This window comes from Chiloscyllium plagiosum, unplaced genomic scaffold (assembly GCF_037043375.1).
Source record: "Chiloscyllium plagiosum isolate Xiang-an unplaced genomic scaffold, Cpla_swu_hap1 HiC_scaffold_31, whole genome shotgun sequence".
Classification (NCBI taxonomy): Eukaryota; Metazoa; Chordata; class Chondrichthyes; order Orectolobiformes; family Hemiscylliidae; genus Chiloscyllium; species Chiloscyllium plagiosum.
In genome coordinates, this window is record NW_028270169.1 from 45,615,585 (window position 1) to 45,642,693 (window position 27,109).

The 27,109-nt window shown below is 41.2% G+C and overlaps 1 protein-coding gene across 4 annotated transcripts in view; it reads left to right on the forward strand.

Annotated features, from left to right (window-relative positions):
• Positions 1 to 27,109, forward strand: part of tmem132e (transmembrane protein 132E) — a 726,703-nt gene that overhangs the window by 525,708 nt on the left and 173,886 nt on the right. For all 4 annotated transcript variants that reach the window (XM_087977485.1, XM_043718710.2, XM_087977486.1 and 1 more), the window contains one exon: positions 17,459 to 17,602. In XM_087977485.1, the coding sequence (XP_087833611.1) occupies positions 17,459 to 17,602 (144 nt within the window). The remainder of the gene's footprint in view (positions 1 to 17,458; positions 17,603 to 27,109) is intronic.

Below are 27,109 nucleotides of genomic sequence, written 5' to 3' on the forward strand. Positions count from 1 at the left end.
GAGGGAAGAGAGGGGTGAGGGCGGAAGTGCGGAAGATGGATCGGACCCAGTCTCCTCTCTTCAACTGATAAACACACCTATACATGCTCAGGAAAATTCACCATGTAAATCAGAAGCAGGAATACTTCTTACTTTTTTACAAATATTGGCCTGAGATATTGAGTGCAAAATTCATTCAAGCTTTCTGATGCTCACTGGGAAATTGATGGGTGAGATAGAAATTGATCTACTCAACTCTTTGGTAACTGTGGTGGGCAACAGTGCAGTGCTGACTTGTCTGAGTATCTGCTGCAAACTCCAGGGCACTAAGTAGCATTCAGTCGAAAGCTAAAGTTTGAAGTCAGAGAGGAGATCATATTGCTGGCAGGGATGAAGAAGGTTTCCAGATTGATCCTGAGAAAGGAGTGGAAGCATGTGGCAAGGGTAGTAAATGCTCAGTATGCATATCTCCAAAACTTGATACCTAATTTGAGGGGTGAAGATGAGTGGATCCATATGTACGTGACACCTCACCATCCACACTACCCAAGTCTCAAAGAGCTAAATGCATCACATCCAGCACTACACTCTGAAACTTGGGCTTATCCCTAACTTTTCATCCACCTTTGAAGTATCTGAATTACACAGACAACTCTCATTGCCTGTCCACATACCTTCAGCTATTCGGGCGTGGAAAACATCATTCAGACACATTGATATGGTATTCCTTTCTTTCCTCTTGCAAAACAGGTTGATGTATAATGGAAGGAAAATGCAGCGGAACATCAGGAAAGCTACATATCTTTAGCATCCTCCAGGAGATTGTCTTTTGATCCATGGGCAACCGTGCTCCAGAGCTAATAGTATTCCATATAGGAAAAAAACATCCTGAATAATAATCAGCTGGTGTCTCATATAATCTCTCCACTAACTCTTAATCTTCATCAAGAAGTGTGCAGTGAAATAGAAATTGTAGATGGAGTGATCATGGACCTCCCGTTTTTCACCTACCACTCGCTCCTTACTCCTTTCTTTTACGTTTTTGTGCTTGTGACAGCGAGGAGCTATAAAGGAAGCAAATTCAAGGACAAGAGAAAGTAGATAATGTACAAGTGAAGTACAGTAACACAATATGACACTTAAGGCCATCTGGTTGGATACTGACATTGCGCGTAGTTTAGAAACTAATTTCAGGCTTGAGTCAGGGTCTTCAAGTGGTGAGCCACTGGTCAGAAGAGGGTTGCAGATAAGACAAGGGAATGACTCAGTTTGTGCACAAATGTCCTAAAGAGCAAGGTTGCAAATGAGCTGCAGGACACTGAAGTAATGATCTCACTGGGGCCGACAACAGGAACATACTGATAAATAGGCACACCAATTTGCATGATGCATTGACATTAAGCTTATGAGATGGCTTTCGCTCAATGGCGAGGTGAATGGAGCAATCTGGTTCCAGCGTTGCCAAGGGCATTACGTAGAGTTTGGAGCACATTTTTTCCACCATGAAAGGGATATGTACCTCTTTGTCAGCACTATCAAGCAACCATGCTATGAAATGTCAACAGACTGTTGTCTCAGCTTCCACTGCAACACATGAGAAGGTCACAGACAGAGTTCATATGATTATGGTTGGTGGTTTGCAGCCTTAGAATACTAACCCTACTCTAATACAACAGTGAAAGAGTGTTGGATATTGTCAGCACTCAATAGGGCAAATTACCACTCAGACAGTCTAGCAACTCATGCTCCAGCTGGTATCCCTTAGGTCTTTTTTATATCTTTCCCCTCTCACCCTAAACCTATGCCCTCTAGTTCTGGACTCACACACCCCAGGGAAAAGGCCTTGTCTATTTACCCAATCCATGACCCTCATGATTTTATAAACCTCTATATGGTCACCCCTCAGCCTCAGCGCTCCAGGGAAAACAGCCCTAGCCTATTCAACCTCTCCCTATAGCTCAAAACCTCCAACCCTGGCAACATCCTTGTAACTTCATTGCAAGATTTCTGCATCTCCTCAAAATTATCACATAGAAGAATCACTGCAGTGGTCATTATTGCCAAATAGGGTAAATAATAGGCAGAATAGAAGACAGCTGGGATACCAGCAATGATGATATATAGAGGAAAGGGGCAAAAACAAATTCGAGTATGATTCGATTGAAAATAAAATAAAGAATGCATGTAGATGGGCTGAAGAGAAATTTTAATGAAGTGTATGATGAAATATTGGAGCTGGAAATACGTCACTAAATGAGAGTTATGCATCTGAAGGTGGTATCTTAACAGAATGAAAGAAATAGCAGATAATGTGTGCATTTGAAAAGGTTCCAGTAGCAATAAAGATGGACTGAATTTAAATGTGAATTGTATGATGATTCAAATCAAGAGTCTTCAAAATATAGAAGCATGCAATGGACCAAACGAGGTAAAGAAAGCTTTACAATTGAGGCACATAGGAACAGTTCTAAGCGAGAATGAAGGAACAAAAGAACATCTAAAAACAGTTCAAGAAACAGAAATAAAAGTGAGAACAAGCATTAGTGAGCTTATGCCAAATTGGATATTACAGAGTAGTTGCTAATGCATTACCACTGTTAAAACTGAGATGGGAGCATGTGCTGTTTAGTCAGATTACTCCATTGGTCACAACATAACATGAAAATATTTGACCCAAATCCCATTATGACCAATCATGTACTTTCTCTATATTATATCTAGAATCAAAGCATTCATTAGTCAGGTTTCTTTAATAAATACAAAATGATCTGTTCAATATGAAACATACCCATTCAATGAAGATGCAAAATTGACTCGCACACACACAGTTTGTAATATGAAATATAAATACTTATGTTCTTAAATTACACATAGCATAGACACGCACAAGCTTCAAGTAATGGGAAAAAGATTCTGGTAAGTTTCACTTTAAGAAGAAAAATGTTTTCTGGTCAGTCATGATTTTTCTTGAAGGCAAAAAAGGTTAGGACAGTCTGTCCTAACTGGTATTCTAGTGTACATGGTTATATATGGGGTCTTAACAGACAATTGCTCAGGAGAAATACAATTCTTTCAATAATTCTTCCAGATGAAACAATCAAGTTTCATCCTGATTTCACAATAAAGGTTTTCAGAAACAAGAGCCTCAAACTGAGAAGCTTGTTCTCTGGCATGCTTTCCTCAACTAAAGAAGTCCAAACTCAAACTCAAAGTCTGCAAACACCACAACAACCATAAAACAATTCAATGTTTTCCCTGAAATGAATTCAAGCAACCAAGACCATCAATTAGATGGAACCACCTGGCTTCCAAGAAGTGCCTTGTTAAAAAGTAAGTTCCAATGTGTCTTTTTGGAGAAATAAAAGTCTCTAGACATTCCATAATCCTTCAAACTCAAGTGCGCAAACATTAATGAATATGAAGTACCTTCAATACACAGTGGATATGTGTGAGGATGGTCCAGGACAGACAAGAGTGACAAACTGTGACAATAAGTCTCCGGTCAAGTGTATCTACAAGCAGCAATACAACCAGAGGCTTAATCTTCTATATTTCCACCAGTACTAAAGTCAAACAATCCTTAATTGGCTTGAATCTGGTGAAATTTTCGCTTTGGTTAAAATGAATGTCCTGCTGGGAATTCTCTTCCAGAAATGGCTGCATCTCATTCACAATGAAGATTTGACCTAATTACAGGGTGTTTCATTGTATGTTAACACAACTCTATCACGCATCCTGACCTTCTTGGTGATAGTTTTCAAGTGCTGCAGAAGAAGCAGTGATGAGTTACTGCTATACAAATTGATACATGCTTTTCATTTCAACCACACTGAACTGCTGTTGGAGGCAGTGCATTTTTAAGGTGATGGTTAGTATTTTGATCAACAGGTTTTTTTGTCTTGAATGTTGTTGGAGCTGTTCTCACTCATGTAAGTGGTAAGTATTCCCTAAAACTCATGGCTTTTGAGTTATAGGTTGTGGAATTGCTTTCAGGAAGTCAGGATGTGAATCACTATAGAATACCCAACCTCAGATGTACTCTTGTAGCTTTTGTAATGATATAGTCCAGTTAAGTTTCTGGTTAATGATGATCCAAGATGTAGTTGGTGAATTTGATCATAGTAATGCCATTGAATGTCAAAGGCCGTGGTTAGACTCTCTTAGGTTGGGGATGTAAATTGCAGAATACTTATGTGGCAAGAATGTTACCCCAAATCTGGTTGTCTGTGGACATAGCCTGCTTCATTAACTGAGGAGTTGTGAATCACAGCATAATTATTTATGCACTTTTCTATTGTTGGTCTTTGAAGGTAGGATGAAGCTGATGAAGATTTTGATTAGATTAGATTCCCTACAGTGTGGAAACAGGTCCTTCGGCCCAACAAGTCCACACTGACCCTCCAAAGAGCAACCCACCCCCCTCTGACTAATGCACCTAACACTATGGGCAATTTAACATAGCCAGTTGACCTGACCTGCACATCTTTGGACTGTGGGAGGAAACCCATGCAGAGACTGTGCAAACTCCACACAGACAGTCGCCCGAGGCTGGAATTGAACCGGGGGTCCTGGTGCTGTGAGGCAGCAGTGCTAACAACTGTGCCACAATGCCACCCTAATTCATTCAAGGATGTATGTGTCACTGGCTAAGCCAGCATTTATTGCCCATCCCTAATTGCCCCGACGGCAGTTAAGAGTCAAAAACAGAGGTGCACCAATATCCCGGGGGAAATTTGCTAATGCTGTTTGGGTGGGTTTAAACTAATTCAGCAGGAGTATGTGAACCTAAATTGTAGCTCGAGTATAGAGGATGGTGAGAGAAGGGAGGTCTGAAATAAGGTTTTGAGGTCGCAAGAGGGCACCGGCAAGCAAAACGGTTTGAAGTGTATCTATTTCAACGCCAGGAGTATCCGGAATCAGGTGCGTGAAATGCAGCATGGGTCGGTTCCTGGGATTTCGATGTCATGGCCATTTCAGAGACATGGATAGAGCAAGGACAGGAATGGTTGTTGCAGGTTCTGGGATTTAGATGTTTCAGTAAGAACAGACACGATGATAAAAGAGGGGGAGGTGTGGCATTGTTAGTCAAGGACAGCATTACTTTGGCAGAAACATTGAGGTAGTATGGGCTGAGTTAGAAACAGTAAAGGAGATGTCACCCTGTTGGGGGTTTTCCATAGGCTTCCGAATAATTCCATAGATGTAGAGGAATGGATTGCAAAAATGATTCTGGATAGGAGTGAGAGTAACAGGGTAGATGCTATGGGCACCTTAACTTTCCAAATATTGACTGGAAATACTATAGTTCAAGTACTTTAGATGGATCAGTTTTTGTCCAATGTGTGCAGCAGAGTTTCCTGACACAGTATGTAGACAGGCCAACAAGGGGTGAGGTCACATTGATTTGGTACTGGGTAATAAACCCAGCTAGGTGATAAATTTGGAGGTAGGTGAGCACTTTAGTAATAGTGACCACAATTCAGTTATGTTTACTTTAGCGATGGAAAGGGATAGGTATGTATCACAAGGCAAGAGTTATAACTGGGGCAAAGGCAATTATGATGCAATTAGGTAAGATTTAGGATGCGTAGGATGGGCAAGGAAACTACAGGGGAATGGCACAATAGAAATGTGGAGCTTATTCAAGGAACTCCTACTACATGTCCTTGATAAGTATGTACCTGTTAAGCAGGGAGGAAGTGGTCGAGTGAGGGAGCCATGGTTTACTAAGGAAGTTGAATCTCTTGTCAAGAAGAAGAAGAAGGCTTATGTTAGGATGAGATGTGAAGGCTTAATTCGGGTGATTAAGAGTTACAAAGTAGCCAAGAAAGACTGAAAGAGAGAGCTAAGACGAGCAAGGAGGGGACATGAGACGTTGTTGGCAGATAGGAGCAGGGAAAGCTTTCTATATCTATTAAAAGGAATAAAAGAATGACTAGAGTAAGGCTAGGGCCAATCAAGGACAGGAGTGGGAAGTTGTGTGTGGAGTCAGAGGAGATAGGGGAATCGCAAAATTAATATTTTTTGTCAGTATTTACCCTGGAAAATGACAATGTTTTCGAGGAGAGTACAGAGAAACAGGCAATTAGACTAGATGGGATTGAGGTTCACAAGGAGGAGGTGTTAGAAATTCTGGAAAGTGTGAAAATAGATAAATCCCCTGTGCCAGATGCAATTTATCCTAGGATTCTCTGGGAGGCCAGGGAGGAGATTGCCGAGCCTTTGGCTTTGATCTTTATGTCATCATTGTCTACGGGAATAATACCAGAAGACTGGAGGACAGCAAATATTGTTCCCTTGTTCGAGAAGGTGAGAAGAGACAACCCTGGTAATTATAGACCAGTGAGCCTTACTTTGGTTGCAGGTTATGTGTTGGGAAAGGTTATAAGAGATAGGATTTATAATCATTTAGAGAGGAATAAGTTGATTAGGGATAGTCAACACAGTTTTATAAAGAGTAAGTCATGGATCACAAACCTTATTGAGTTCATTGAGAAGGTGACCAAACAGGTGGATGAGGATAAAGCAGTTGATATAGTGTATATGGATTTCAGTAAGGCATTTGATAAGGTTCCCCATGGTAGGCTACTGCACAAAATATGGAGTCATGGGATTGAGGGCAAATTAGGAGTTTGGATCAGAAATTGGCTAGCCGAGAAAAGGCAGAGGGTGGTGCTTGATGGGAAATGTTCATCCTCGACTTCAGTTACTAGTAGTATACCACAAGGAAGTGTTTTGAGCCACTGTTGGTTGTCAGTTTTGTAAATGACCTGGATGACGACGTAGAAGGATGGGTTAGTAAATTTGCAGACAACGCTAAGGTCGGTACAGTTGTGAATAGTGCCGTAGAATGTTGTAGATTACAGAGAGGGATATAGATAAGCTGCAGAGGTGGGCTGAGGGGGCAAATGGAGTTTAATGCAGAAAAGTGTGAGGTGATTCACTTTTGAAGGAGTAATAGGAATGCAGTGTACTAGGCTAATGGTAAGATGGGTGGTAGTGTAAATGAGCAGAGAGATCTCGGTATCAATGTACATAGATCCTTGAAAGTTGCCACCCAGGTTGATAGGGCTGTTAAGAAGGCATACAGTGTGTTTGCTTTTATTAGTAGAGGGATTGAGTTTCGCAACCATGAGGTCATGTTGCAGCTGTACAAAACTCTGGTGCGGCCGTACTTGGAATATTGCGTGCACTTCTGGTTACCGTATTGTAGGAAGGATGTAGATGCTTTGGATAGGGTTCAGGGGAGATTTATTAGGATGTTGCCTGGTATGAAGGGAAGCTCTTATGAGGAAAGGGTGAGAGACTTGAGGCTGTTTTCATTAGAGAGAAGGAGGTTGAGAGGTGACTTAATTGAGACATATAAGATAATCAGAGGGTTAGATCGGGTGGACAGTGAAAGCCATTTACCTAGGATGGTGATGGCTAGCACGAGGGGGCATAGTTTCAAATTGAGGGGTGATAGATATAGGGCAGATGTCAGAGGTGGTTTCCTTACTCAGAGAGTAGTAGGGGTATGGAACGCACTGCCTGCAACAGTTGTAGACTCACCAACTTTACTGGCATTTGAATGGTCATTGGATAGGCATTTGGATGAGAATTGAATACTGTAAGTTAAGGGTTTCAGATTGGTTCATAGGCCGGTGCATCTTCGAGGGCCAAAGGGCCTGTACTGCATTGCAATGTTCTATGTTCTCTGTACATTACTGTGGGTCTGGACTCACATGTACGCCAGACCAAGTAAGGATGGCAATTTTCTTCTCTCAAAGACATTTGTGGTTGGACCTAGCATAATGTCTGAAGGATCGTGTGTGCAAAGTCCTGGAGATGATAAGATTACTGTCACAACCATTATTGTCTACTGTTATGCTAGATATAAATCTTAACCAGTGGGAGTTACCCCAAATTCCACTGACTTCAATTTTACTGAGGTTCCTCAATGTCATGCTTGGTCAAATACTGCTGTTTTGTCAAGGGCAGTCAGTCTCATTTTACCTCAGAATTTTGCACTTTCATCCATGCGAGGACTATTGATATAAAAAGGCTTAAGGCTGAGTTTTCCTGTCAGAAGCCAAACTAGGGTGAGCAGTTTATTGCTAAATATTTGCCTCTTGGTAGAGCTGTTGAAGATGCTTCCATCAGTTTGCTAATGATTGCCAGTAACTGCTGTAGTTGGCCAAATCACATTTGTCCAGTCTTATTTTCAATAGTAAACATTCAACAATTTCCCGTTTGTCACCTCATATTCACTTTGGCATATAAGTCAAATTTAAACAGCAACTACAAAGCAAGTTTTCAGTTAATTGCTTCTCTGCTGTCTTTTCAACTGTTATTTGATATTGGAATGTGGCAGAATAACAGTTCAATAGTTCTGTCATAATTTTAGATTGTCAAATAGATATATTAAACAGTAATAGAACAAGTGAAGTAGTAGGAACACAGCATTTATTTTGATAATAGTCGTTTCAACTCTGTCAGCTGCCTGAACAGTAAAAAAAACAATGGTTTGCAATTCCTGTGTTAGACTAAGATATAAATAACTTGCTTTTGAAGCCTATTTTTTTGTTTTCACACCATCCACATGAAGTACAGGTTGTTCTGCTATATCGCATGTTTCATCTCCAGGTCGTTCTGCTATAACGCACGTTTGCTGTTACACAGTTGACAAATAGGGCACGCTGTTTCTAAAGCGTGAACATTTAAAATGTGTGTTGGCTATAGTGCATTCACATCATCAACACTTTGAGTGTTATTTGTATTGCACGATTCTTACATAGCGCAGCATGGCACAGGATTACAACTGCCGTGCTATAGCAGAAATGACTGTAACTGCATTAACTAACTTTTAAATCATTCAATACAGACTATTATTCGAGGAGCCACATAGTCTTCTGGCAATATGGGTAGAACTCAGGAATAGGAAAGTTGAATGCTGGGAGTATACTACAGGCCTCCCAACAGCCAGCAGGAGATAGAGGAGAGAATATGCAGACAGATTTTAGAAAGATGTAAAAACAGCAGGATTGTTGGGGTGGTTGGCAAAAGTAACGAGTCAGACAGTCATAGAGTCATAGAGATGCACAGCACAGAAACAGACCCTTCGTCCAACTTGTCCACGCAGACCAGATATCCCAACCCAATCTAGTCCCACCTGCGAGCACCCAGCCCATATCCCTCCAAACTCTTCCTATTATATACCCACCCAGATGCCTCTTAAATGTTGCAATTGTACTAGCCTCCACCACTTCCACTGGCACTCATCCAAGATCAGTTGTGAACTCTGCTGTTTGTTAACTTTCCTAGATGCATTCCGATGTCCAGCGATACATGAATTCAACAGCAAAGGCAGTAACTGCGCAGGTTCACTGCTGTGTCAGTTAGCAGTGTGGGTTTCTTTCTCTCGCTCTATCCTGCACTGATTAGATTAGATTACAGTGTAGAAACAGGCCCTTCGGCCCAACAAGTCCACACCGACCCGCCGAAGCGAAACCCACCCATACCCCTACATTTACCCTTTACCTAACACTACGGGCAATTTAGTATGGCCAATTCACCTGACCCTGCACATCTTTGTGATGTGGGAGGAAACCGGAGCACCCGGAGGAAACCCACGCAGACACGGGGAGAACGTGCAAACTCCACACAGTCAGTCGCCTGAGGCGGGAATTGAACCCGGGTCTCTGGCGCTGTGAGGCAGCAGTGCTAACCACTGTGCCACCGTGCCGCCCAGACCATATGCTGCCTTCGTCTATCCCTCGCTTTTAAAGATGTTGTTGTTTTGACTTTTTTTTCTCCAAAGTTCCAAAGCAATGCAATAGCATATAAAACAGTAATTGCTGCTCCTGGAATTCGAGGAAATCACCTCCAATACCTAAAATACCTCAAAAAAGAAGCAGCCTGTTACAGCCAGAAATTTTTTCCTGTCCTCCGTCTTGGATTACCCAGAACCCTATTTCTCTATTTATTATAATTCCATTTCCAGCACTTGGCCCGTGGCCTTGTATGCTATGGCATCTAAATACTTAATAAATGTTTTGAGGGCTCCTGCCTTGATCAGCCTTTCTAACAGTGAATTCCAGATACTCACAGCCCTCTGGGTGAAAAGGTTCTTCCTCAAAACTCCTGCTCCTTACCTTAAAACTGTGTCCCCGGTTATTAATCCCTCTACTCGAAGGAAACATTTCTCCCTATCTACCCTGTCTTACCCCTCAAGACTTTGTATTCCTCAATCAGATTCACCTTCAGGCTTCTCTACTCTAGGGAAAACAAACCCAGTCTATCTAGAGCAAAAGAAAGAAGTGTAGATGCTGGAAATCTGAAACAGAACCAAATTATTCAGAACAGTCCTGAATAACGGTTATTGGACTTAAAATGTTTTTTTTTCTCTCTCCATAAATGCTGCCAGACCTACTAAGTTTCTGCAGAAATTTCTGTTTTTTTCTCAACCTATCTAGTCTCTCTACATAGCTGAATCACTCCAGGCCAGGCAACATCCTGGTGAATGTCTTCTGCACCCTCCAGTACAATATTAGTGTGGTACCTTAACTGCAACATTACTCCTGCAATGCCTACAAACTAATAAACAGGGCAGGCAGGAACAAAGCACAGAATCAGTTCGGACTGGTAAATTAAACTGTATTTATTTCAATGCAAGAGGCCTAACAGGAAAGGTAATGAATTCAGGGCATGGTTAGGAACATGGGGCTAGGATATCATAGCAATTACAGAGATGTGGCTCAGGGATGGACAGGTTTGGCAGCTTAATGTTCCGGGATACAAGTGCGAAAGGGAAGAAAGAAAGAGGGAAGCAAGAGAGGGGGGGGTGGATTTTTTGATGAGGGATAACATTACAGCTGTACTGAGGGAGGACATTCATGGGAATACATCCAGGGAAGTTATTTGGATGGAACTAAGAGATAAGAAAGGAATGGTCATCTTATTGGGATTGTATGATAAACACACCCCCCCCCCCCCCCCCCCCCAAAGTCAACGTGAAATTCAGAAACAAATTTGCAAGGAGATATCAGCTATCTGTAAGAATAATAGGGTTGTGATGGTAGGGGATTTTAACTTTCCAAACATAGACTGGGACTGCCATAGTGTTAAGAATTCAGATGGAGAGGAAATTGTTAAGTGTGTACAAGAAAATTTTCTGTTTCAGTATGTGATTGTACAAGTGAGAGAAGGTGCAAAACTTGATCTACTCTTGGGAAATAAGGCAGGGCAAGTGACTGAGGTATCAGTGGAGCAACACTTTGGGACCAGCAACCATAATTCTATTAGCCGTGGTTGTGGGTATGTTCACCGAGCTGGGAAGTTGATTTGCAGACGTTTAGTCGCAAGTCTAGGTGACATCTTCAGTGCTTTGGAGCCTCCTTTGAGACACTGCTATACTGTGTCTTCTGGAACTTATTTGGTTACATTCCTGCTGCTTTTGGTTGTCTTTTCCGGTTGTTCGTTGTAGTGGCCGGTATATTGGGTTTAGGTCTATGTGTTTGTTGATAGAGTCTGTGGATGAGTTCCATGCTTCTAGAAATTCTCTGGCTGTCCTCTAGTTTAGTTTGTTTAGTTTGTCTATGATCGTTGTGTTGTCCTCGTCGAATTTGTGGTCATCTGTGTATATGGCTACTATGGACAGCTCGTCATGGCATTTAGTGGCTAGTTGCTATTCGTGGATGTGGATTGCTAGTTGTCTGCCTGTTTGTCCTATGTTGTATTTCACGCAGTCTTTGCGTGGAATCTTGTAAATTACTTCAGTCTTGCACATGATGGGTACAGGGTCTTTTGTTCTGATGAGTTGTTGTTTGTGCGTGGCTGTGGGTTTATGGGCTGTCATAAATCCCGGTGGGCGAAGAAATCTGGCTGTCAGTTCCGAGATGTTTCTTATATAAAGTAGTGTGGCTCGTGTGTTAGGTCCTGGCATGTTCTTGTCGCATTGTTTGTCTGCTAGTCATCTGCAGATGAAGTTGCAGGGGTATCCATTTTTGGTGAAGACTCTGTAGAGATGTTCTTCTTCTTTTCTTCACAGGTCAGTGTTTGTAGACCTTTTGAACAGGGTCCTAATGCAGCATTTCTTGTGTGTGTTTGGGTGGTAGTTCAGGATCTGGTCTGTGTGTGTTGCTTTTCCGAACACTTCCTGTACACACAGATGACAAGGACCACAAATTCGACTGGAACAACACAACAATCATAGGGCAGGCTAAACAGAGGACAGCCAGAGAATTTCTAGAAGCACAGCGCTCATCCACAGTCTCCATCAACAAACACATAGACCTAAACCCAATATACCGGCTATGACAATGAACTACTGGAACCGGCAAACAGGAGCAACAAGAACACAGCCAAATAAAATCCAGAAGACACAGTACAGCAGTGTTTCACAGGAGGCACCAAAGCACTGAAGATGTCACCTAAGGGCCCATCCTTGTGCTGTATTGTTCATTGTTCTAGTCTTTGTTCTAATTTAAAAGAGAAATGTTGATAGATGTCTTCAAACAGACAAGGACAAAGCAGAGTTCTCTGATGCAATTTAAGAATTTTGTCTCTCTCAGGACGGCACGGTGGCGCAGTGGTTAGCACTGCTGCCTCACAGCGCCAGAGACCCGGGTTCAATACCCGCCTCAAGCGACTGACTGTGTGGAGTTTGCACATTCTCCCTGTGTCTGCGTGGGTTTCCTCCGGGTGCTCCGGTTTCCTCCCACAGTCCAAAGATGTGCAGGTCAGGTGAATTGCCCATGCTAAATTGCCCGTAGTGTTAGGTAAGGGGTAAATGTAGGGGTATGGGTGGGTTGCGCTTCGGCGGGGCAGTGTGGACTTGTTGGGCCGAAGGGCCTGTTTCCACACTGTAAGTAATCTAATCTACCTTGCGCACTAAAACTAACCTAGTTAAAATTTGGGTATTTAAAATCACCTCCTTTAATGCCAATTATTCTTACATTTCTTTGAAATCCGGTAATATATTTGATCTTCAATCTCTCTCTGGGTATTTGAGAGTAGACAGTTTGCTCCTTTTGAAGATTTTACTTCTACTCATGTAGTCTTATTTGTTAATCCTTTCAAGATATCATCCCTCTTCAATGCTTTAAAAGATTCCTTGATCAATATTGCGACTCCCCCAACCTCCCCACCTCACTCTATATTTTGTCTGAATTGCATATGATCAGAAAGGTTGAGCTGGTAATCTTGTCCAACTTTCAGCCAAATCTCGGTCCTATGTATGTTACCATACTCCAAAAAAAAGGCAAAATATTAATATGTTTATATTTTCCCTCAGCTCATCAATCTTATTCTTTAGGCTTCTTGCATTAAAATATATTCCATTTAGCATGGCAAAGCTTTCTTCTCTCTTCTCTCGCCTTCCTCTGCCTTCTAGACTCATCTTTTGTTTAACTTCTCAGTTTATTTTCCTTCTGAACTAGTTGTCGGGATCCAGTCCCCTGACAGTTTAGTTTAAATCCACCCCAAGAGTGTTAGCAAACTCACCATTGAGGACATTGGTTCCATTCCTGTTCAAATGTAACCAATTCAACTTGTACAGCTCCCAACACCCCCAGAAACAAACAGTCTTAGTCCTTCAAGAATCTAAAATCTCTCCTGCACCACCTTGTGAGCCACACATTCGTATGTTGTATTCTTCTATTCTAATGTTAGTGATCCAGAGAATACAACCTTTGAAGTCATACTGAATTTTCTATTCAACTCTCTGAAGTCTGCTATAGGACCTCATTTCTCTTCTGATCTCATTGATCCCAACATGGACCATGATCTCTGGCTGTTCACACAAACCCAAATCAATGCCCTGCACCTGTTCCCTGGCATCTTAAACATCCAAATGTGGTCTCACCAGCACCATGTATAGTTGAAGTAAGATTTCCCTTCTCTTATACTTCAATCCCTTTGAAATAAGGGTCAGGATTCCAGATATTTTAAATTAAACTGTTCAGAGAAGCTGTTAAGCACCTCTAGAGCAGATGGGATTTGAACCTGAGTCTCTTGCTGAGAGGTAGTGACATCATCACTGTGTCTAAGAGCCCTCAGGGTCAACATTCCATTACTCTTCCTGATTACCAGCTGCACCTGTATGCCAGCTTTTCTGTATATTTCATGCACAACTCACAATTCCCTTCGTGTTTCAGCTTTCTGGAGCTTTTTTTCCTTTTAAATACTATTCTGTTCTGGTGTTCTCCTTTCCAAAATGAACAACTTCACATTTTCCGATGTTGTACACCATTTGCCAACTTTTTGCGCACTTAATTAACCTATCACTATCATTATGTAAACAGCTTGTATCCCTCTCAAAACTTGCCTATCTCTGTGTCATCTGTAAGTTTGGCTTTAGTACATTCACTTCATGATCTTCATGCTTCTCATCTTCCACTCATAAAGCAAGAAGTCAAACTTACAAAGAGTTCATAAATTCATAATTGTGATAAATGGATGCTGGTTTATTGGACCAGTGATTCGCAGGAGATGCAGCAGAAACTGCTAATTATCAGTCTTAGTTTTCTGATTAAACTTAGGCCAGGCAAGTTGATTCCAATTGATCATGGCATTGCCATGAAGAATGCAGCTGAGATTTTCAATCTCCATAACAAAAGCGGTGCAATATATGGAAAAATTTATTTTACCTACAAAGAACAGTGTGCTGTGTGTGAATATATGTATCTTTCCGTATGTATAAATTAATCAGCCTGCAAACATGACTGATAATCTTAAATTAGTTTCTGGTATAATTTTTCAAATAGCAGATTCATACTGAATGCAGAGTTGAGAGGTTTGCAAGCAAGGGCTGGTTAAACACAGTCAGTAGGTTGCCTGCTGAGGACAATTAATGGGATACATTGCTTTTTATAGACTGCCAGTCACTGGGAAGTACAACCCACCAACTTGGTATAATATTGCCACTGAAACACATATACCACACTACTGTTGTGACAGACAAAACGTCTTTTTGGCTTGACAGCAGCATCATGTTAGTGAAATATACCACTCGCATATTTACTGGTAGCATATTGGCAGCATGAGTCAGCTAAGTTCGCCAGTTTCTCAAATATTTGAGACGTCCACTTCCACTTCAAAGGTAACCTAAGGTAGACTGCATACCTTTCATATGGTTGTCAATGAAATTGATCTTGTCCCATGTGGACTGTTTGGAATCCCAAAGTGTATATTGAGTAGTGAATATAGCCTTGCAATTGTTAGTCGAAGAGAACTCATTAGCAAACTTCTCAAGCAACACCTCAAAGAAAGGGGTTTCATTTGATTGCTCCATTTCAATGGTAAATTTAAATACACAATGGAGTTTATGCAGCTAAGTAAAGAAATTCTTTGATGTAGCTGTGGATTCAAATGTTGCAATATGTCATTTACACATTGAAAGTCTGCAAAGAGTAAGAGGTTAATATCATTCCTTCAAAGTAATGGTAATGGTAAATAATAAAGATGTTTGATAGGATATCAAAGGGATCCCATGGCAAAACTATCAACATTGGCGTATACAGTCTTACTAAAACTGAACTCAACTACATGGGTTGCTAGATTCATCAGTACAAAGAAAACTGATTCAGACACCAGTAGTACATCTAGGTTACCATGGTATAGCAATCTAATGTAATTGTCAATGGTTTCCTTGATTGGCACTTTGGTGAATAGGCTAACAATGTTGAAATAGCACATGGACGTGATATTGCTCTTGATATTTAAGTTTTGTTTGAGCTTTGAGCAAGTTTTTTTTTCTAATGTATTCACAGGTTATGGGCATTACTGCCTGGGCCGACATTTACTGTCTTCCCTACTGCCCAGAAGTAGTTAAGTGTGAACCTGTGGCTCTGGAATTACATGTAGGCCAGATCAGATAAGGATTATCAGGTTTCCTTCCCGAAAGGACATTAGTGAATGAGATTATTTTTTACAACAATTGACAATGGTTACTTTGTGGCTATCAGGTGAGCTTTTAGTTCCAGATTTTAGTGAATTCAAATTTCCATCTCTGCTGTGGTGGAATTCAAACCCATGTCCTTAAAACATCAGCCCGAGGCTCACAAGTTACTAGCTCCAGTAACATTAGCACTATGCCACCACCTCCCTCACAGTATTTGTGCAAAACAAATTTAAAACTGGCTACAGCAACTGTGTCAACTATTTGGCCAAGTCATTCTGTGTTGTGATAGTCACAGATAAAACAGGACATAAAGGGACATTCTTTTTTGTGTGTCTTGGGAAGCCTACACATGTGTGAATGGAGTGAGCCATGAAAACAAATCCTATAATATATTTTGGTAGATATCTCAAAACCAAGTCTAACAATCACCTCTGCAATTTGTGCTGAAGTGTGGCAATGAGTCTATCACAGCAGGTCCTATAGATATGAGCTTGAAATTGTCATTGAGCATACCATGTATTTTATCGAGGTAGTCATGTATGTTCAGTGTGATGCTTTCATTTCTTTGTCAGGTTTATATTAATGTGTGTCAGGGTTTGTGAGACTTACGCAATGCTATCAAATATTCACATTGTGTATGAAGATCTGTCACATTGCTGTGTGTTCTACAATATTCATATGCTAGGTCTTCTGGCTGTGTTTTCATGGCCTCAGCATTGTTGTTCAATGTTGGTTTGTGGTGTAATAATTGGTAAAGAAAGAATATGAACTCCGAGACTACCTCTTCCTGTTTACTGCGTATGAGGGCACACATAAGTTGAAACCATAAGTGAGAACAAAGTTTTCATTTTAAGACATTACATGGTCAGCATTCATTATGCAGTTAAGTAGCTTATGCTTAAGAATATTTAAGTAATGCAAACCTGTTTCAAGTGGGAAACAAAAACAGAAATTGCTTGAAAAGCTCAACAGGTCCGAGAACAGAATTCTGAGGAACGGTCACTCGACACGAAACATTAACTCTTCACAGATGTTGGCAGCCCTGCTGAGATTTTCTAGCAATTCCTGTTTTGATTTTTGATTTACAGCATCCGTAGTTCATGAGGTTTTTATTTAGTATTTCAAGTGGGTATTTTTTGTGGTGCAGTCATCTTTTTCATTTGCTTTCTTGGTGTCTGCAATTAAGTTCTTTTTTTTACCATTTTCTAAATTAACATCTAAATTAATGTTGTTTGGGTAATATAAATATCTTAAAAATGCAAATCATTTGCCAACAGGACCCACAATGAGATGAAGTTTCAACTCAAGTTGTCAGAAGCAGATTGACTGGCCATTACTTTGACATAAAGTAAAAGGAATTCAAAGAGTTATTTATTTCACATCAATCATCAACGAACATGTGAGAGAAGAAACAAATCAAAAATTGAAGCTGAATCATCCTCACTTGACCTGCAATTTGCAGCTTTCGTCCAAATTACTTTGTACAGTAAACCTGAATGCTGCATCTACAGTTTCCTGACTTACAATCTAATTTGCTAAACATGTGAAAAGAATGAACTATCCGAAGACTAACAGTGTGCTATTTTCCTTCTTTGCCAGGATACAGAGATTATCAATACTGCAATACTGACAGGAAGGACTGTGGCCATCCCTTTAAAGGTCGTTGCTGTGGAAATGAATGGAATCATCACAGATGTGTCACCCTCCGTTCAGTGCAGGTCAACTAATGAAGATATTATTAAGGTAACTTCACACAGACAGTGAGACAAAAATGAACAGGGAATAACTTGTTAGCCAATGTTAGCAGCTGAATTAATTTGTTTCATTCATGCCTTAACAGATTTATTCCAATCAAAAAATGGATGTAGTAGCAGTATTTCCATTATATACTGAGGTGTCAGCCAACATGGTGTCTGGTACCGTTCTACGCCTCATGTTTTACAAAGATAAACATAATAACTAAAAAACGGGATTGATAGCATCCTGAATAAAAAAAGGTCACCTAGAAGCACCTAGATATTACAATTCATTGTTATTGTTCATGTCATAATTTGCGATCTTAATGATGCAGTTATGTTGCAAATAGATCCAATTTTCAACAGTGTACAAGATCAAGTTACATTTACTCATTGATTCCACATTCTTGTCAAAATAAAGTAACATTGATACTTGTTATCTATTTATAGGACACAAAAAAGTGAACGCTTTGCCAACTGAGCCTTCAAAACCGTTGAAATTACTGCAGAAAATGTTTAGTGGTTGCATACAATTTTAAAAGGAATTGCATCTCAATGGATTTGAGCTACGTAAGGTAGAGTTAGGTGTTTATATAAAAGCAAAATTCAGTGGATGTTAGAAATCTGGAAGGAAAATGCATGAAATACTGTGCACCTCTCGCAGCATCGATGGAGAAAGAAGTAGGTTAATGGGATGGATTTTGTCAGGGCAGGCAATGCTCCCTTGGAGGGTCAAAAATCTGGGGCTAACACAACTGATAGCTGAAGAGATAGTGGAGGCATTAGAAGTGATCTTTCTGGAATTGCTAGAATCAGGGAGGACTGGAAACTCACTAACATTTAAAAAGGTAGTAAGGCAAAAGACAGACATTCACAGACTGATTAGCCTAACCTCAGCAATGGGTAAGATCCTTGAATCCATTGTGAAAGATGAGACTTCTGAATAATTGGAAGTGTATGGTAAATTAGGGCAAAGTCAGCATGGTTTCATCAAGGGGAGGTCATGCCTGACAAATCTTCCAACATTCTTCGATGAAATAACAAGCAGGTTAGACCAAGGAGGACCAATGGATGTTATCAATCTGGACTTCAAGAAGTCCTTTGACAATGTGCCGCACGGGACACTACTGAATAAGATAAAATAAGCCCATGATGTTAGAGACAAGGTACTAGCATGGATAGAAGCTTGGCTGTCTAGCAGAAAGGAGAGAATAGGGATAAAAGGGTCCTTCTCAGGATGGCAGCAAGTGACAAGTGATGTTCCACAAGGCTCAGCATTGGGGCCACAACATTTCACTTTATACATGAACAATCAAGATGAAGGAAGTGAGGGCATTCTGGCTAAGTTTGCAGATGATACAGAAGTCTGAAGAGCAAAGAGACTTGGGAGTTTTAGTCCAGGATTCTCTCAAAGTAAACTTGCAGGTTGAGTCAGTGGTTAGGAAGGCAAATGCAATGATGGCATTTTTCTTTGAGAGGACATGAATATTAAAGCATGGATGTACATCTGAGGCTCTAGAAGGCTCTGGTCAGACCGCATTTGGAGTATTGTGTGCAGTTTTGCACTCCATATTCAAGGAAGGATATACTGGGTTTGGACCATATTCAGAGGAGATTCACAAGAATGGTCCCAGGAATGAAAAGCTTAACATATGAGGAACATTTGAAGACTCTGGGTTTATACTCAGTGGGGTTTAGAAGGATGAGAGGAATCTATTTGAAGCATACAGAATACTGAATGGCCTGGACAAAGTAGATGTTGGGAAGATGTTTTCATTGGTAGGAGAGACTAGGACCCGAGGTCACAGCCTTAGAGTAAGGGGAAGACCTTATGGAACGGAGATAAGGAGAAACTTCTTCAGCCAAAGAGTGGTGAATCTGTGGAATTCATTGCCACAGAAGGCTGTGGAAGCCAGGTCATTGAGTATATTTAAGTCTGACGTAGATAGGTCCTTGATTACCAGGGGTTACAGGGAGAAAGTGGGAGAATGGGGTTGAGAAATTTCTCAGTCATGATTGAATGGCAGAGCAGACTCAATGGACTGAATGACATAATTTCTGCTCCTATGTCTTATGGTCTTATGGTCTAACTGCAGCCATTTACAAGAGGTCCAACCCAATTCTAAGGCAATAAGCAATTAACTGCCTGGTTTAGGGGTTTTGCCCCTCTAAGTGACAATATAATGCCTTGAAGAGCTTCTTGGAACAGTGACAATCCTGGCATTACATCTATTCCAGGTCAGCACCATCAATACTGCCCTGTAATAAAGATAATTGAGTCCAGATTACCACATTCGGTCAGGAGACCTTGGTGAGAGCAAAAGATGGATGTTGCCACTAGGTGTTGGTACTAGAGAGGCCATTGTGCTCAATAAGAAGGCTTCACTCAAACCTGCAGGAAAACTGCAGATCTTAATGGCCAGTCTTCCCATGCCTTTTGACGAATGCCAGCAGGAATAGTAAAATCTGTTCCTAGAGGTTATGATGCTTCTTATCCTCTGAACAAAAAGAGCAATGTCTGACAGCACTCATTTTGTGCTGCTGAGGTATTGCTAAAGTAAACTCACACAATTATATTATTTTAAATGCCTTCTTAATTTCCTCATATACCACAGCAAATGCTTAAAAACAAATACTGTTGCCATCTTTACCCCAGCCTCTAGAGTAACTCCTAATCACCGCTATCATTCAAATTAATAGTACCACATCCCTCCATTCAAGGCCACTGTCACATTCACAACTGTCTTCGCTCCTGATCATTCTTCTGTCTGTTCACCACTACCTTCCTTCCTGAACACAGATATTCCACTCTAGATCATCCCTCATAATCATTCTCCCCTCTGAACTGCCCATGACCCAACCCACCCCACTCATCCGCGCTCTCTATTTATTGCTATGATTCCTCCAGAAAAATCATAGGTACTTTAAGATCAAAGCTCCACTCCTTCCCAGGCACCTCTACCATCTCTCAGAATCAGCCTTCTTCTGTATTGACCATCCAAACCTTTAAGAGCCTACATGATGGCAGAATATGATTTGCTTTCCAAATCCCCTTCTACAGTAAGGTGCCGAAGTACATCTGCTTGCTGACTTAATAACTTGAGACTGAGAATCCAATTTTACATGTACCTCAGGCCGATCCACTCTGACATTGATCCCTGAGGCTCCTGCTCACCACCTTTCAGATTTCAGTGTGCAAACCCAGTGCAAAGTTTAGTGTTGACTGGCTACAAATCAAAGATGAGCCCCAACAGTGTGCTTAGCTAGCTAGCACAAACATATTATTTTGCTTTTGTATTTGGTATTTCTAAGCCTTGAATCTCTGCTTAGATCTGTTTCAAATAAGTAAGGGTAGTAAAGCATTCAGCAAGAAAGAGATAGAGCATTATTTAGGAATCTCCTGTGAACTAGTCAGATGCCTTCTGTTGCAAGCATTGTGAAATTCACTACAGTTCATTAAAACAAGGTGGTTCACTGGACACATTCCATTTTCAGTATACAAAAGAAGATTTCACTATGTGCTTTAAAAAGAATTGTCCAGCTGCAGCTATTCCATGCCCTGACAAACATACAGCTTCAATGCTATTAACAATTTTTGAGTTACAAGACAAGGTACATGTTGGATGCACTCATCCTATACTACTGCTGGACAGATTTGGTGATTTTTTGACCTGATGGGACTGTAGCATTATCCTAGTGTGACAACCGAAAAGAATCCATTATTCTGACAGTTTACATCAGTTGACTGCAGCAGATTGTCTGCGTTGCTTTTACCAAGGGTGTATCAGAAACAGGTTGTCAGAGTCACTAATGTTATGTAATATATTGCAAGTTGTATGAGCATATTGTCAGATTGAGACAGTCTATTCTTTACAACTTTTTTTTATTCCTTTGAGGGTAATAATCACTATTGATAAATTACTTTCTGTTATTATTAATTACTCATTTATCTATGTTAATAAATTCGAGGCTCAAGATTTTAAATCAAAATAGGATTGCACTGATATAATTTCCATATATCTTTACAAAAACAATTGGAAAAGAAAAATCATTTTTAATTAGTTAACAAGCAACTAAGGTGAATAGTGTTAAGTGGAAAATAGTTTGCCAGGCTTGTTTTCAGCTATGGGGGGTATTTTGGTGTGCAACCCATTGCAGAATGCTGTGTTAACTGGTTAGATGCACGAAGTGTGGCCGAGAAGTGTGCATAGCTAGAACCTCTTTCAAGTCTGAAAGGTAGTCTGTTCTATTAAATGAGATCTACTCTCATTTCACTGAAGTTACTTCAAACTACCTGTGGAAAACTAGAAGAGAAACAAAAGAAAATAAATGAAACAACAGATAAGGAGATGGGTGGGATCTGATTAATCATCACTGGAGGTATTAGTACAGGAGATTGAAAGGAGGAGAGACACACAGCAAAACATTCAATGGCAGAGCAATGCTTTGAGCCTCACCTGCATTATGCATTCTTTAAAAATGGAGTGTGAAACAGCACAATTGAAGTAATATTATTTAAAGGATCAGTAGCTTGATTGCAGATAAGTAAAATTTGTGCAATTGTTTCACTGTTTTCAAATAAGCTTTGCTGTATTTACTGAAGGATGTTGCCACATTATGATGGAGATGGCAAACGAATGGGTGATCTGGGTACACAAAGGCTGCAATATCTTTGAGGCAGCATTGGAAATTACTTTGTGTCTACAGTACAACAGGGAGATGAAATGGAGGCTGTGAAGATAGCAAACGTCTTCCATTCCCTAAGAGCATATAAACATGAGAAATAAGAGAAGTAGGTTATTTGGTCCCTTGGAGGCATTTTATTGAATGCCTCTTCAAAATCTGAATACACTATATCTATTTGTTCCCCTTCATCCACTCTGCTTCTTATATCCTAAAAGAATTCCAGTAAATTTGTCAAATGTGATTTCCCTTTTCATAAATCATGTGGACTCTCCTTGATTCTACTGTGATTTTCAAAAAATCCTGTTATTGCTTCCTTACTAATGGATTGCAGTGTTTACTTGATGACAGGTATTAGGTTAACTGGCCCATAGTTTCTTATTTTCTGTCTCCATTGTTAGCCATTAAGAGACCCTGTTAATAGCTATTCACCATCCTAGCCTGATTGTTATCCACTCCTTTGTCTGTTCAATTGTCCTTCTCTCTCTTTGGGCTCTATCTCCACCTATTGTTTACTCCTTACCCCCTCCCCCACCCTATCTCCTGCATAAAAAAAAAAATTCCTCATTGCCATAAGTTCTGAGGGAGGGTCACTGGATCTGAAATGTTAACTCTAATTTCTCTCCACAGATGGGGCCACACTTGCAGAGCTTCTCTAGCAATTTCTGCTATTGTTTTTGATTTCCAGCATCTGCTGTTCTTCAGATTTTTAATAAATGGAGCTAGTTGCTTCCGAATTTCAAATAGACTTTGCTAGACTTGTTACCTAAATGTGCCTCACATCCTGCTGCGGCCCACATCGCTCAGATCCCATAGGATTCTTTCCTAAATTTTTCTCCAAACAATACAGTCATAAGGATTAACATCTCCAACAGTCATTTCACACTGTAACTCCTATTGTGGTTGGAACAATTGCACATGTATACTCAAACCACAATGTGTCCACCCAGCAAATGCACAACTATTCCTGATCCCAGTTCTGAGAAAGCATCACATTAGTCTTGAAACATTAACTCAACTTCTCTCTCCATAAATGCTGCCAGACCTGATGTGTTATTCCAGCATTCCTTATTTTTATTGTCTGTGCATCTACAATGCCAACTTATTCAGTATCTACCATGGGCAGACCTCTGGACACACACTGAGATTAAATAAAGTTCTTATGTAGGTATCGATGGATTCATTCATTAAAAGAAAACCTCCAATGCATTTAACGTTTTTTGATCCCTTAATGAAATAAAAATTTGAATTCATAATACCATTTTAATGAACTTCTAAACACTTGGGGCTGCCAATCAAATTATGAACTGATAAGTGTGCAAGTGTGACAGTGAAAGCTTTTGAAATCAGTGATGCAGCACCAACCTTGTAATGATAGCCCTCGCCCAGCAGAATTTGCACAATTTTGAAGAGCTGTCCTGATGAAGGGCTTTTGCCTGAAACATCGATTTTCCTGCTTCTCTGATGCTGTGCTTTTCCAGCACCACACTCCTGATTCTGATCTCCAGCATCTGCAGCGCTCACTATCACACAGTTCTGAAGAATCATGCTGGACTCAAGCTCTTTTGTTAATGGATCATTGTATTGCAACAAAATGAATGGAAAATCTGAGCTAAAGACCTCATCTCCCCAACATCATTAGGCAGATGAGACAATATTTATAATGATGAATGCATTATATCAATAATTCTAAAAAAACTAAAAGGCCTGAAGGTGGATAAATCACCTGGACCAAATGGACTACACCCTAGAGTTCCAACATTGGAGGCAGTCCAGAAAAATTGCTAACACGACACCCCTGTTTAAAAAGGGAATAAGGCAAAAGATGGAAAATTACAGGCCAATTAGCCTAACCTCGGTCGTGAGTAAGATCCTGGAATCCATAGTGAAGGATGAGATTTCTGAATACCTGGAAATGTATGGTAAAATAGGGCAAATTCAGCATGGTTTCATCAAGGGGAAGTCATGCCTGACAAATCTGCTAGAATTCTTTGAGTAAGTAATGAGCAGGTTAGACCAAGGAGAGCCAATGGATGTTATCTACCTGAAATTCAAGAAGACCTTTGACAACGTTCCACATAGGAGGCTCCTGAGTAAGGGAAGGGCCCATGATGTTAGAGGCAAGGTGCTAGCATGGATAGAAGCTTGGCTGTCTCGCAGAAAACAGGGTGTGATGATAAAAGAGTCCTCAGGATGGCAACTGGTGAAGAGTGGTGTTCCACAAGGCTCAGTGTTGTGACAACAACTTTTCACTTTATACATTAACAATCTAGATAAAGGAACTGAGGGCATTCTGGGCTAAGTTTGTAGACAATACAAAGATAAGTAGAGGGACAGATATCATTGAGGAAGCAGAGAGGCTGCAGAAGGATTTGGACACGTTAGGAGAGTGGGCAAAGAAGTGCCCAGGTCGAGTACAACATGAGAAAGTGTGAGGCCATACATTTTGCTCGAGAGAATAGAGGCATGAACTATTTTCTAAATGGGGAGAAAATTCAGAAGTCTGAAGTACAAAGAGACTTGGGAGTTCTAGTCCAGGATATTCTCAAGGTAAACTTGCAAGTTCAATCGGTTGTTAGGAAGGCAAATGGCATTTATTTTGAGAGGACATTAAAAAAAAAAGCAGGGATGTACTTCTGAGGCTCTGTATGGCTTTGGTCAGGCCACATTTGGAGTATTGTGAGCAGTTTTGGGCACAATATCTGAGCAAGTATGTACTGGCCCTGGTGTGTGTGTGTGTGTATGTGTGTGTGTGTTCAGAGGAGGTTCACGAGAATGGTCCCAGGAATGAAAATCTTAACATATGAAGAACATTTGAGGACTCTGGGTCTATACTTGACAGTGTTTAGAAGGATGAGGGGTGATCTAATTGAAACATGCAGAATCCTGAATGGCCTGGACAGAGTAGATGTTGGGAAGATGTTTCTATTTGTTGGATAGACTAGGACCTGATCCTTAGAGTAAAGGGAAGACCTTTTAGAATGGAGATGAAGAGAAACTTCTTCAGCCAGAGTGATGAATCTGTGGAATTCATTGCCAAAGAAATCTGTGGAGGCCAGGTCATTGAGTATATTTAAGACTGAGTATCAAGGTTATCAAGGATTACGGGGAGAATGCGGGAGAATTGGGTTGAGAAACTTATCATGATTAAATGGTGGAACGGACTCGATGGGCTGAATAGCCTAATTTCTGCTCCTATGTCTTATGGTCTTAATACTCTAATACAGTCCTGTCTTCCAAGAGAGATCAATGGACTGGATTTAATGCAGCCAATCATAGTGGGAACTATAGCCGCTGAGCACATTTAGATGCAGGAGAGACCCTGCATTTGGCTTGCGATGCAGGGAAATCTTCCTTAATTTAGTAAAAGGGCAAAAGGAGCTGTAAACCATTCCAATACTCTCCACACCAATCCTGGACCACATCGATATTGGGTAGACTTATAATTTAACAATACTGCACAATTCTTCTTCAAGAGCAATGTGACTGTTCTGACCCCATGCTGAGTCTCCCCATTAACTTTTGGAGAATGCAATGAGATCCTGACTTGGCACAAATCCAGAACTGGTGGCAAAGTGGCTGAAGTACTCATTTGTAATTTAGATTAGGTTAGATTCCCTACAGTGTGGAACAGGCCCTTCGGCCCAACAAGTTCACACCAACCCTCCGAAGAGCAACCCACCCAGACTCATTCCCCTACATTCACCCCTGACTAATGCTCCTAACACTATGGGCAATTTAGCATGGACAGTTCACCTAACCTGCACATCTTCGGACTGTGGGAGGAAACCGGAGCACCTGGAGGAAACCCATGCAGGCACAGGGAGTATATGCAAACTCCACACAGCCAGTTGCCCAAGGCTGGAATTGAATCCGGGTCCCTGGCGCTGTGAGGCAGCAGTCCTAACCACTGAGCCACTGTGCCGCCCCTGTTGTGGGGGGAGGTGAAATGAGGAAGCTGTTGAAATCCACATTTATCCCGTGTGGTTGCAGGGTCCCAAGGCGGAATATAAGGCATTCTTCCTCCAGGTGTCGGGTGGTAACAGTTTAGCGGTGGAGGAGGACCAAGACCTACGTGTCCTTGACAGAGTGCGAGGGGGGGGGGGGTTGGTGTGTGCAGGTGTCCCAGAGATGTTCTCTGAAATGATCCGCAAGAAGGCATCCTGTCACCCCGATGTAGAGGAGACCACATCGTGTGCAATGGATGCAGTAGATGACGTTGTTAGCGGTACAGGTAAATTTCTGATGGATGTGGAAGGATCCTTGGGGCCTTGGACAGAGGTGAGGGGAATGGTGTGAGCGCAGGTTTTGCACTTCCTATGGTGGCAGGAAAAGGTGCCAGGAGTGGGGTGTAGGCTGTTGGTTGGAGATGGACCTGACGAGGGAGTGGTGGAGGAAATGGTCTCTCCAGACCGGTGATAGGGGTGGGGAGGGAATTATAAATTTAGTGGTGGGGTCTCGTTTGGAAGTGGTGGAGGATGATGCAATGTATGCAGAGGTCAGTGGGGTGGAAGGTGAGGACCAGGGGGATTCTATCCTTGTTGTGTTGGGAGGGCTGAGGTTCAAGGGCAGTGGGGCGTGAAGTGGAGGAGATGTGTTGGAGGGCATCGTCAACCACATGGGGAAAGGAAGTTGCAATCTTGGAAGAAGGAGACCATCCTGGGAACAGATGTGGCAGAGGCGAAGGAATTGGGAATAAGGAATAATGTTTTTACAGGAGATAGGGTGGGACGAGGTGTTGGTGGGCTTGTAATAGATGTCAGTGGTTAGTTGATCGCCGGAGACTGTAATGGAGAGTCCAGGAAGGGGAGGGAGGTGTCCAAAATGGTCC